Source organism: Kryptolebias marmoratus, linkage group LG19 (genome assembly GCF_001649575.2).
Source record: "Kryptolebias marmoratus isolate JLee-2015 linkage group LG19, ASM164957v2, whole genome shotgun sequence".
NCBI classification, from domain to species: domain Eukaryota; kingdom Metazoa; phylum Chordata; class Actinopteri; order Cyprinodontiformes; family Rivulidae; genus Kryptolebias; species Kryptolebias marmoratus.
The window spans coordinates 11,268,991-11,281,933 of NC_051448.1; the positions used below are offsets into that span (position 1 = coordinate 11,268,991).

The 12,943-nt window shown below is 42.8% G+C and overlaps 2 protein-coding genes across 2 annotated transcripts; one reads left to right on the plus strand and one right to left on the minus strand.

Annotated features, from left to right (window-relative positions):
- Positions 1-424: 424 nt before the first annotated feature.
- On the minus strand, positions 425-6,112 carry LOC108242425 (dihydrolipoyllysine-residue succinyltransferase component of 2-oxoglutarate dehydrogenase complex, mitochondrial). Its single transcript, XM_017427237.3, has 15 exons — positions 5,940-6,112; positions 4,248-4,281; positions 4,122-4,146; positions 3,816-3,880; positions 3,663-3,737; positions 3,515-3,570; positions 3,314-3,422; positions 3,104-3,217; positions 2,918-3,012; positions 2,684-2,781; positions 2,463-2,593; positions 2,081-2,154; positions 1,899-1,982; positions 1,642-1,809; positions 425-1,562 (listed from the first exon to the last, which is right to left on the minus strand). Exons 1-15 carry the CDS (start codon positions 6,000-6,002, stop codon positions 1,428-1,430), a joined length of 1,326 nt encoding a protein of 441 aa, XP_017282726.1. The 5' UTR covers positions 6,003-6,112; the 3' UTR covers positions 425-1,427.
- Positions 6,113-6,782: 670 nt separating this feature from the next.
- On the plus strand, positions 6,783-12,516 carry LOC108242450 (prospero homeobox protein 2-like). The gene is made up of 5 exons (XM_017427273.3): positions 6,783-7,025; positions 7,142-8,425; positions 8,613-8,714; positions 8,953-9,147; positions 12,326-12,516. Exons 2-5 carry the CDS (start codon positions 7,151-7,153, stop codon positions 12,491-12,493), a joined length of 1,740 nt encoding a protein of 579 aa, XP_017282762.2. The 5' UTR covers positions 6,783-7,025; positions 7,142-7,150; the 3' UTR covers positions 12,494-12,516.
- Positions 12,517-12,943: the final 427 nt, after the last annotated feature.

Consider the following 12,943-nt stretch of genomic DNA (forward strand, 5'->3'; position numbering starts at 1 on the left):
GGGATAATTCCCAAATTTCTGCTGAGGAACATTATTCTGAGTTTGTTCCACCATCTTAGACAGATTTCCACAGACTGCTGAACCTCTGCCCATCTTTACTTCTGAGATTCAGCCTCTCTAAAATGTTTTTTGTTCCCAGTCCTCTTCCTGACTCGTTACTAATTAACCTAATTAGTTGCAAAATGCTCCTCCAGCTGTTTCTTGTTCATATCATTTCCTTTCACAGCCTTTTGTAAATAAAAAATGGTATAACTCCTTAGTTTAAATATTTCATATATTTGCTCTGTTCCACTGGGAGTACATTATATGTCTATGAGGTTTGCAATTCACTGCATTTTGCTTTTAGGTATAATTTACGTCAGGAAAACGTGACATTTTAAAAAAGTGGAAGCTGAAAATCTTTAGCAAATCTTTACATCAAATATCTTGGTTGCTAAAATCTTTAATTTTTGAGATCAGATTGGTTTCCAGGTTGGACACAACAGCTTTGGACAAACTCGGAGATGTGACGTCACGCAAGTTTGAGAACATAAAACGAACGAAAAGAAAGTTTCATGTTTCAGTTTCTCTTAAATACGAGAATTTCATATTTAAGACGGGACACTGAGTTGGTTTTAACACTAAAGCCCAACATAAAAATCTGGCAAATTGTGTGTTTTGAACATACATATATATTGCCCATATAATAACAAACTGCGTGTGTAATAAAATAAAAAAATGTGCAGCCTCAAGCTTTTATACAGACTTTGCTAACGAACAAAGAAAACACGACAGAAATCTGACAGTCTGATCAGAATTTGTTGGCTGGAGGGACGTTTAAGAACTAAAGCAGCTCAGATGAATGAATGACTGAGCAGATGAATGAATGAATGAGCAGATGAATGAATGAGTCGCCTCCACACAGACGTAGTGCTGGTTTACACACAGCTAGTTTTTCCAGTTGCTGCCTCTTGGAAAACATTTTGCTCGTATCTGCGGTCGGAGCTGCTGTGGAAAACGAGCAACCAGCCGCTGCCTGGGAAGCCAATTTGTTTCATATTTACACATCAATGCCAAGAACGCACAGGGGCAGAACGTGCACGTTTAAGCTTTTTGTCAGTTCTCCCACAGTGTTGTGTTGTATGCTGAAGTGTAGCTAAACGATTATCAAATAAAACCAGCATTTCTTGAAGGAATGCATATCACCCCCCAACGGACAAAGACACGCAGGAAACGACTTTATAACCCAGTTTTCATAGTGAGAAAACGACGGGCTATAACAACAAATGAGTGACAGCATGAATTAAAGCGCCATGAGTGTTGGAACACACCCTCAGACCTCAAATCAGCAACAACTGGACGAGTTGCTTTGTGCGTTTTTCTGCTTTCGCGGAGTTCATTTTTATGCAGCCGAGGGAGCTCGGAAGGATAACGCGGCGGTTTGAACGTCACATGTCCAGGAGCAGCGTTCGCGGATCCTCCACCGCCGCTTTGATCTTCCGCAGGAAGGTCACCGCTTCCCTGCCGTCGACGAGCCGGTGGTCGTAGGTCAACGCCACGAACATCATGGGTCGGACCTCGACCTGCCGAAGCAGACGGACAGCTGCTTTAGATTTGATTCCCCCCCCTTTCTAAACGCAAACAGACATTTGTAGTTCCCACCTTGCCACTGACAACCACGGGTCTGTCAAAGATGCCGTGCATGCCCAGAATGGCCGACTGCGGGGGGTTGATGATCGGTGTGCCGAACAAGGAGCCGAACACGCCGCCGTTGCTAATGGTGAACGTGCCTCCGTCCATGTCTTCGACGGTGAGCTCATTTTTACGAGCCTGGGGACGACAAGTCAGAGGATACTCAGGGCTCTGCGGAGCGACGGCACGAACGCGTGGGAGAGCAACTGTCCCGGCCGGAGCCTCACCTTTTCTCCCAGCGCATTAATGGCTTTCTCGATGTCAGCGAAGTTCATGGTCTCCACGTTCCTTATCACCGGAACAACAAGACCCTACGGTGCGGAGGGCAGAAAACAGGATGTTACCCAGAGGTTGGCAGCAACTGTAGCTCTGCTTAACATTAAACGAAAAAAAGCATCGAAAGTCGTACCTTTGGAGTCGCCACGGCAACGCTGATGTCTACATAGTCTCTATAGATGATCTCTTTGGTTGTGTCGTCAATAACTGTAGTACAAACAAACTGGGTGTAAATTTGCTGTAAGATAAAAGAAGTGCAGTCAATAAACTGGAGTCCTGGTGCTCCACCTGACGGAGCTGAAGACGAATGTTTCCCTGCTGACTGGAAGCTGAGGTTAAACAAACTTCAGGCTTCATCATACCCACCTACAACTACTTAATTCATGCTAATTTACTCAGTTTCCCCCCTCGTATACAGAGTTTTCTACTGCACTAAACGCGGCGGAGCACAGGAACGTCATCAAACCGGACGCCCACGATGACCCCAGGTGTCCTCGGAGTCTGGGTGGACTCACCAGCATTGACCGCAGGTTGATCAGTCAGAGCGACCGCAGCAGCTTTGATGAAAGCCGACATAAAACCAAGTTTGACGTCGTGCTTCTTCAAAAAGGCCTCCTTGTGGAGTTTCCTCATTTCCTGGATGTTACTGGAGAGAAATGGCGGACATCAGAGAAGAGTGTTAACCAAGTCGGACCGCGGTTCAGGAGAAACACTGAAGCCGGTCGCTTTGTCTCACCCCATGTCCACCTCGTTAAAAGTGGTCAGCATGGCGCAGGTGTTCTGAGCCTCTTTGAGTCTTTGAGCAATCCTCAACCTCATACGGTTCATTTTCACCTAGACACACACACACACACACACACACACCTGTGAGTCATCTTCGTTAAGATCTTATCTGGTTGGTTGTAGAATGAATTATGTCAATGTGATTAAAACAAAAAATAGCATCAAATTTGCCATCAGCGTGTGTTACCCTGTTTTCTCCTCTGACTCCTGCTGCTGAAGGAGCAGGTGGTGCTGAAGCTGCAGGTGGTGCTGAAGCTGCAGGTGGGGGCTTCGCAGCAGGAGCTACACGAAGACAGAAGAAACAACAGGTTATATATAATAAGTGTAAGTATATTAGGTGCTGGAAGAAGAAGCTGTTTGTTGAGCTCCACACCAGGTGTGGCTGCAGCAGGAGGTGTTGAAGGTTGAGGAGGTGCTGGAGGAGGTGCAGCGTCTGGAGCAGCTGCCTCCACAGCTGGGGACGGAGCAGCCTTGGCAGCAGCAGCAGCTGAGAAGTGAAATGGGAACAGACATGGGTTATCGTTCTGCACCGCGTTAATGTCAAAAAATAACATTACAGCTCCGACGTCGGAATAAAGCAAACCTCCTTTGCGTAGCTTGAAAAGTGGCGTTCCTGCTTCTACCTTCCCTCCATCGGGAACCAGCAGCTCTTCAACGACACCGGCTGCTGGGGCTGGGACTTGTACTGACGTCTACAGAGACACAAACACGTTCGGCTGAATTTAGACATATATATATAAAAAAAAAGAAAAGAAATTGAGTTTACTGGCTTCCTTCCTCATACCTTATCAGTCTCGATTTCACACACCACTTCGTCTTCAGTGACCGAGTCGCCCACCGCTGTGAAATAAACGCAAAGAGGCGTGGATTTAACAAGCAGAGCAACCATCCGGTCTCACGGGTGACGGAATGTGACGACGGTACGGACCGACCTTTCTCCCACCTCACGTCGCCCTCTGTGACCGATTCTGCGAACGCAGGGGTTTTGACCGTGACCACCTCGTCCCCTGCACGAAACAAACAGACGCTGAATTAAACACACACACCAAGCAGACTTTATAGAAGACACTGCGTCCTGTACATACTGTGAGCAGCAGACGTCTTCAAGAATCGGACATGGTGCGCATTTAACGACAACTGCGGCTGACATCTGAAAGTCAAAAAACAGAATAAATCCATCTCTAATTCTTGAGATTCTCACACTTTTATTGATTGTTTTGCTGGTATAGTTTTATTAGGATGTTTAGCTCAATTAGATGAATAAATGCTTTTTTTCCCTGCACTAATCAATACATGAAAAATCCACAAAACGGTGACAAATTTCTCGTCTTTTAATGTAAAGTTTCATCAAACCTGGAAATATAAATGCAAACAGGAAGTTAGAGACTTACGGCTGATGTTTCCTGTGGGAGTGACCTGAAGTAAAAACAAATGAATTAAAAAAATGAGCAAAGATGACAAACGCTGCCATAAAAAAAGACTTCCCAAGATGACAAATCCACCGTCGAAATACTTACGAGGCAAATTTTGTCGGATTACCACGTTACAGGCCTTAAAGGAGGGGAAAAAGAAGAGATAATCAAATTTACCTTCTTTTTAATTCCTATAAATTGTGAAAAATGTCTGATATTTTTTATTTTAAGTCACGTTAGTCGAAAATCCTACGAGTCAGATTAAATTAGCGAGTCTTCTAAATAGATGCATCAATAACTTCTGAGTGAAGACAAAAGGAGAAGTATCAGGTGTGAATCGGCAAGACGGAGCTCTCAAGATCGATCTAAAGTAAAGCAAATAAATAAAGAGAATATTGTCAAGACAGCCATGAAGCTCCATCATCCTCATTAATAAAAGGTTGTGTAACCTGGTGCACAGAGCCTTAATGAGCTCTGACATCCCCCCCCACCCCACCTGGTTCCTGTTTTCATTTATTCCCCGCCCCTTTCTTGTTACACACTGTAGCATCCCATGACACTTTGTAGCTTAAATGTTTCCCTACGAGATGAATAAGATATATTTAACCGACCATATCCTTTTATTTATTTTTTTAGTGAAGCAAAGATCATATCAACCTAAAGCAGCGATTAAGTCGAGCTGCTGCTTTTTATTTGATTTATTAATTGCTTTGCAGAGCATCAGAGCCGATTGTTGACCTCTTCATTTAGCTAAAAAAGGAGGAGTTTAAGATCATGAAAATGCCTCACTGGACACGAGAGCAGCTGCACGTATTAGTTAAGCAATCAGTCAGTCGTTTTTCTCTTTTCCTTTACATTTTTACATCTGCCCACGTAAACAAAACAAAACAACATGAAGCCTTTGCAGCCCGAGCAAACAAACCACTTTGTTTTGCAGCGGCGAAGCGACATCATTGCTGTGTTATGAGTCACGCAAGTGTGTGTATGTGTGTTTTAAGGGCTGGGCCTCCAGAGTCGACTTCTTAACGTTTTGTTTTGAGTTTTTTGTTACACTGGAGGGAGTTTTGTGGAGACATTTGTGGCCAAACGTCCTGATGTCAGACGCCTGAGGAGGGTGGAGTGAGCAGAAAGAGATTAAATTTGTAGTTTATCAGGTTACTGAGTGACTTCAGCTTCAAACATGTTTGTTTAAAGTCTTGGAGGATGCAGACAGAGTCAATCTGCACAAATAAAAAACAAATATGTCATCTTTTTGTATAAATGACATGGTATAATTTACATGCACCGGTTCACAAACTGAATTATTGCTGTCGTTATGTGTAATTATACAATCTGAGCATAGATTTCACTCATGTGACCCTTTAATAAACCCCTTTTTAGTTGACAGTAACCTTGATAAAATGTAATAAATTTAAAATAAATAAAACTGAATAAAACCTTAGAAGTACTTCATGAATTAAACACTGACAGAGCTAATGGAGGACTAGGCTGCATCATAAAGTAACAAAAATAAGAAAACAAACGCGTTAACATGAGTAAGAGCTGAGCAGTGATTAGCTTCTTTAGCCAGCCGAATTTAACTGTTTGTCCTGGAAACAAGGAAAATTTAAGTTTTCCTTTAGTTTTGAGCAGTTGGGAGGAAAACCGAACCGATCAGAGGTTCTTCGGAAAACTTTTGAGTCTGTCGGTCCGCGCGCGCGAGGCCGCCGCTTCCCAAGTTAACGGCTGCTCCTTAGCTTCCGGCTAGCCGCTTCTTCAACCGCGCAGGAAAGCCGCCTCCTCCTCCTCCCGACTCACCTGGCTCGCCGCTGACACGGAGCGACCAAGCGTGCGGTACACGTACGGGGTCCGCGACAACATCCCGCCGGCTGGTGACCAACTCTGTTCCTGCCCGTGTTTTGGGAGTGGAAGCAGGCGGCAGCGGGCTACGGAAGCTCGCTGCTAACAAGTGTTGTGCCGAAAAACGTACCCCTGCCGTGCAAAAAAATCCACCCTGTCGTAGTTAGACGCATTTGAAGGCAGTTTGGTTTTATAAATGGAGTGAAATAGAAAAATGAAAATCAGAGTTGCTTTTATAGTTCTCTCGAGAACACAATAACTACTCAGTTTCTCCCCAATTTGATATAAATGCCCCACAATGGCTGTAAATCTATCTTTGACAGAAAAATGCAAGACTGCCCAAGTTGTCACGAAAAGACCTCCTATATGTAGGTATAATTAAACATCTGTAAACAGCTGTGTTCTGAAATGCCATGAAAAACAAAGTCATGTGTCACTTTGACTTCATTAGTGAACAAAATGCATTCATGAGCGCTTCTTACTGCGGGGGTACTTTTTTCGCCAAAACACCGGTCCGTGGTCGCTCCCACTGGAAGGAACCACTGCAAGGTGAGCTAGAGGGGGGTTCGCTGTGCGGTGTGGGGGGTTTAGAGGGAATTTATTAATCACACACACCACTACACATTATACCAAACTGTTTTGTTCGCAGAGACAAAAGTGGAGCTATTGATTAATGTAAAATAACAACAAAATAAAAACAGTTTTATGAAAACGCGACTATACCATTGCATGTCTAATTTGGCTGCAGACGTTACTACAATACTACATTACAAAAAACTTGCAATTCACCCTCTCCCACAATTTTTAAAATGATGCCTGAGATGATCAAATGAATGCATCCAGTTGATTAATGTGTTTAAAATGTATATTATTTATTCCCCCAGGGCTGTCATATTAATGCAGCGGGCAGGGATGGGATTGGTTGTCATATTAGACCACACCTCCTGGATTCTCAGGGGTCTCCCAGAAGGTTTCCCTACAAATAAGTGAGTCGTCCTGTCCTCCAAGCTTCAGGACCTCCTGCAGCTTCACTGCACACAGCAGGTAAGATCATCAGCTGCTTTAATTGTACATAGCTCTGTGACTGAGAAAGTTATGCAGAAATTGAAATTTTTATATTCATCATTATGAATGATAACATTGCCACACTTGTTTTTAAGCTGTCAAACATGACTCAAAGTCTTTGGAGCAAAGCTGCATTTTCTTCAAGTGGAATTTGCCTTGACGGCTGCACAGCAGACCCTTCACCGTTGAATCTAGATGCATCAGGTGGTTCTGTACCTGCAAACGAGGTCAGCAGGGATACGAGGGGGCTGCTGGATAGACCCCTTTATAGCACTGGAAATGCTGGCTCAAGATCAACGTGTCCCAGCCAGTTTGAGCTCGACCCATCCAGAGAAAGCGGCGCCGCACATTTAGCCAGAATACCTCCACCCGGTTCTTACGATCACCACGGCTGGAGCATGAAGAGCGGCCACCGAGCCAAGCGTGCCAGAGTGGAAAACATCATCAAGGGCATGACCTGCACGGACGTGACAAGTCACTTCAATCAGACGGACTGTATGCAGGAAGACGGAGGAATTCAAGAACTTTTACACCAGACACGCAGGGAACGAATTGGATCTGTAAGCCCGGGTCAGAACCAGGCGACGAGAAAAGAGCCTGAGAGCCAACATCGGTGCCTCAGTCACACGGAGGGAGAAACTGATAGGAGATGGGCCGATTCTCCCGAAGCTTCTCCAAATGACGCGTTTCCCGATTCCTGCACCGAGTTTGAAAGCAGAAAAAGTCAAGGGTGGAAGAAGGTGGAGCTGATGAACTACTTCCAGTCCAAACCAGATCGAATAAAGCTGATGGCCGACATTTTGAAGTACGAGCTGTCCAGAGCTGTGAGCAGGAGCGTTGACTCCATCTTTAAAAGCGTGCCACTTTTACAGACACCGCCGAGGGACGCCGAAAACCCCGAAACCGGCGTGCCACTTCAGGCAGCAGTGCATAGGGAGAACAGGTTAGGATTTCCTTGTTGTGGGGCGGCAGAGATCCCAGATGTCCAGACGGAAGCTCTGTCCCTGGTGATCCAGAAACCTGGGCTGGAACGACCCGACAGCTTCGTCCTCGAGCCTCGCTCCGCGGCTCCGAAGTCCTCGTCCTCCCTCTGCCACGAGTCTGCTCTGCACGGGGAGGGAAGCTTGGAGCGAAGTCGCAGCACAGAGCATCGACTCGCTCTCCGATGCTGGCGGGACGGAGGCTCTGAAGCCGGCCGGTCGAAGCAGGACGCACGCTGGAATCCGTTTAAAGTCAAATCAAAGGTCAACTCTGCACCTGGGAGGAGCCCAGAGAGGCACGCCGGGCCGATGGATCCAGTGCTTTTGGGAAGCCTGAGTCTCCCGCATGTGAAGCTCGAAGCCGACAACCTGGAGAAAAACAATCTGTACATGCTGAACGTATCCTTTTGGTTTTAATACAGCTTTTTATCTTTCATAGCTCAGTGAAGGCGTTGTCTTCTTTTATGGCCACCTCGATAGTTTAAATTTCACCCATGCTTCCTGCTGATTTCAAGCTTTTACAGAAAACTGCAGAGATAATCTCAAGAACGGGCGTGTTTTTATCCTGAACTCGGGCGTATTTTAGGAGTGTCTGACCACGAACCACCTGAAGAAAGCAAAGCTGATGTTCTTCTACACTCGCTACCCGAGCTCCCTGGTGCTGAGGATGTGTTTCCATGATGTGCAGGTGAGAAAAACATCTGTCACAGCACAATTTTTACTCTGTCACTAAAAGAGATTGTTTTTTTAGAATTAAACCCAATCTGACATGTTCTGTTACAGCAGAGGTCAATGAAGACGACAACATGATAAAAGCTGCACATTCACTTTATTTGCTTTACTTTTTTTTAGTTTTGATACAGACAAGTCGTTTTTACGAACATCTCGTATCATCGGCTCACTCACCTGCTCTCCCTCCTCCTCAGTTTACGCGCTGCATCACCTCCCAGCTCATCAAGTGGTTCAGCAACTTCAGGGAGTTCTACTACATCCAGATGGAGAAGTTCGCCCGAAACGCTTTGGCGGAAGGGGTGGCAGACGTGAGGGACCTGACCGTAGACAGAGAATCAGAACTGTTCAGAGCTCTCAACACGCACTACAACAAAGCCAATGACTTCCAGGTGAGGAGGAGCCGTCGGGAGTCTCTTAAATGTGAGAGAAAAGAAACGACTGCTCCCTGAAAAGACGTCTGTCTGTTTCACTCGGACGTTATCGTCTAAATGCAAAGCTTTTACTTGGCGTGGATGTTGGGCAAATGCCTCATATCAACATTTATCATTCCTTTTATATATTTGAAGAAGTCAGCTCTACAGGTATGGCAGACCGACGCAATCTGGTCCTTTGTTTTCGAAAGTTTCCAACACTTCAGTTAGATTTCATGATTTTGCAGCACATTAATATTTACTAAACATTTTCAACTTGTCTACTCAACCATTCGACACCCTGACGAACAGCAGAACTTAACCTGGACAATATTCACTGAACCTATGAGCCACAATCATTAAACAGCCAATTCTGAAAATCACACAAATATAAGAATTTCTTGTTTCTCAGTAAAGTCCCGTATTGTTTTTTTTAAATTTACAAGCTTAACCTAGGAAACAAGTATTATTTGTACATTTTGACATTTCCCCCCCTCATTTAATTTACTGAACATGTCTCTGTAAGGAAAGAGGTTAAGTAGATATGTCTTGTTTGGTCTTTTACAGTCTAATAACTTCTCGGCTTTATAAACGAATAAGTTAAACTTCAGGTGAATCACTCATTAAACATAGAATTTTATTTTGCACCAATATTGAAATAGAGAATCTGTGAAGACAGGATTAAAAGCGTGCGTCGTCAGAGGGTGAGTTTGCACGGTTCGGATCAGTAACATTTATAATGCAGTGAAATAATCAGTTTGTTTAAATGTGCTGCCAACCATGACAGGCGGGTTCAAGTAGGTTTTAAATTTATTTATTCTTTACACAGAAACTGGGAACAAAGGCGACTGGGACGAAAGCTTTTACTGTTTTACCAGAGAAATACTCCAAGCTTTTTTAAATAGTGAAGTTAACACCTAACTAACCTCAACGATAATTTACAACCAGTACAGTTTATTATAAAAGGTTACTGAGAAACATATGTCTCTGTGAGTGATCAAATTCTACCATTCTGAACAAGTCATTTGATTAAAACACGACTCCAATTCTCAGATTTTTGAGTCATTTAAAAAAAAAATAAAAAAAAATCAAACCATCTGTACAGTTTCTGTAATTTAAGTTTGTACAGCCGTGCAGCTTTATTATCTGTATGTTTGTAGAAAACTATGGAGAGATTTCTGACTGGCTTTGTGAGGATATACAGTTAACTACTCCTGCAAAAGGTGTTCATTTGTTCATTTTTGAGGAAATATTCTACGTGAATACTTTAGCCAAGACAAAATTATGCAAATTCTCGTCACTCCAGCATACAAAAATAATTATTTTTCTTAATCGTTCAAGTCATTTACCTGGGTCTGTTTACGCTTCTCAGCTGAACAAAGTTGTTGCCTTTTTATTTGTGACATTAGAAATGGGACACGGGGGGCCAAGAACAAAAATGTTTTGTTTTTTTTCATTTCTGGCAACCCAAGTCAGGAAACAAAAAGAAAACATGAACATCAAAATACCTGTCAGGTTTTTTTTGTTTTACACACAGTCAAAACCTCGTCTGTTTGAGCAACATTAGACCGAGTCTGGAAACAAATGTATCCAGACCGTCAAATACTCAGACCTTTCCAGACTGTAGGAAAACTGGAGTTGTGAAAATAAAATACTGCCAACATTTTAAAGTTAAAGATAATGAAAAAATACCCTCAACAGAGAAGTAAAGAAAAAAGCTGTATGATTTGTGTTTGTATTTAGAAACCAATAAATTTAGTTTTAGATTTTGCTGTCTTTGATGACTAATTCAAATAATATTAGTATAAGTGGAATAAAGTGGTGGTGCAGGCTGATGAAGGGGACAAGACAGCTGTTTTAAATATATATATATATTAAAGAAAGTATTGTCATTGCCTAATTTCCTAAATATGTTTACTTTGCAAAACTTTTGTGGCCATAAAGTGGAAAATATTTAGCTTCATGCCTTTATGTCAGAAAGAAAAATAAAACAGAGTAAAGTAAAAAAATGTTTTAAAGAAGACTGAATTGAATATTTCCTACACAACTTTCACTTAGAAAACTAGGCTTTGGGTCTTACTTGATGTACAATTAGTGGCCGTAGAATTTTATAAGTTAGATTTTTAGACAATAATAATTTAATAAAAATAAAAACACCTTTCACTCACTTTGTGGGTGAATGTGCTTCTGTCAGCTCCTTTACCCAGCAGTGTCGGGTCATTTATTGGCTACAGACAAAAATTTTAGCCATTTTAAAAATTTTGCTCTGTTTTTCTGACATGGCACGAATCGCGGCAACAAGCATGAAGAGTCCAACACGCCCCCTAATATGTTGAAACAACCAGGAAGTGATTACTTACTATTTATTAAAATAGTGTATTTTTTATGTATTAAGGCTATTAATATGATTACACTTTGGCACTGCTGTTAAAAACCTAAACTCAACTGGCTGATTTTTTTAAAGTGGGGTTGTACAGAGCACTTATGGGCAGTCAGTGTCTTACCTGCAGCAGTCAAATCAATCTCAGTTTTAATGATCGGGAAGACAGGCTGTCTTTTGGAGACAAACGGGACCTGCTCGTGTTCGGTAATCATCCAGTCTGTTAACGAAGGAACCCCATCGCTTAAACTAATTTTACAACTCACTGCTTTCAACTATCCAAACGATGCATTCTAGAGTCACCTTATTCAAACTAAACATGATGTTTAACAGTGTGATTAACTTAAACTGTATCATAAAATACAAAAGACGACCGTGGTGTAGTCAGTGATTCCCCATATTGGATTTGGAACCCTGCTCGTCTGTTGGGAGACACCAAAGGAAGGGGCATCAGTAATCTTTAAATATATATATATTTTTTTTAAATAAAAAATGAGTGGGTTGTTTAGAATTGTTAAACCAGCGACAGTGTTGCAAGTCCTTGTTCCTCCTATGTTATGGATCAGAAGCTGGAAAGTTTGGGAACAACACATAAAGCCAGTCTTGTTCTGTTACTTACCTGGACTTTCAGGACCAGAAAGAAATTATGTCAAAAGTGCTGCCAATCATCCAAACCATTGAGCTGCCAAACACACACACACACACACACACAGAGTGGACAACATGCATGGTAAAAAGTCTAATTCTTCACCCCAATCTTCTCACATGGGTTCTTAGGTCCCCGAGAGATTCCTGGAAGTGGCTGAGATTACACTGAGAGAGTTTTACGTCGCGATTTCGCTGGGCAAAGATCACGATCCGTCCTGGAAGAAAGCGATCTACAAGGTGATCTGCAAGCTGGACAGCGACGTGCCAGCTGAGTTTAAGAGGCATTACTCTGGATAAAACCCCAACAAGGGGGACAACATGTGCCACAAGCGGTCATTAAAATGTGGACTTACTTGTTTCTGGAAAAGTAAAATGTTGTTTGTTAAATGTAACGAGGACGCAATGAGCATCATTAACCGTTTACTGCAGCCAACACAAACATTTACGACTGCATCTGTTAACGTCTCACCGAGCTGTGACTGTTGGAAATTAGGCTCCAAAACTGGTCAATTTCTGAGCGTTTGCAACCATTTTGTGTACAGTTTGCAAGACTGTATTCTCGGTCACGCACATTATTTTCCTCCGCACACAATACCCGCCTCAGCTGCCCCCACGTTTATGTTTGGACCTTATAGCGTACACTTTTGAGATGAAGATAGGCTGATTTCAATTTGTTTTTTTAATTTATCTTCAGCATGGTTTTTAAACATTCTGTCATAAGAAAGCTCTTGAGTTGGTGTAAAAATC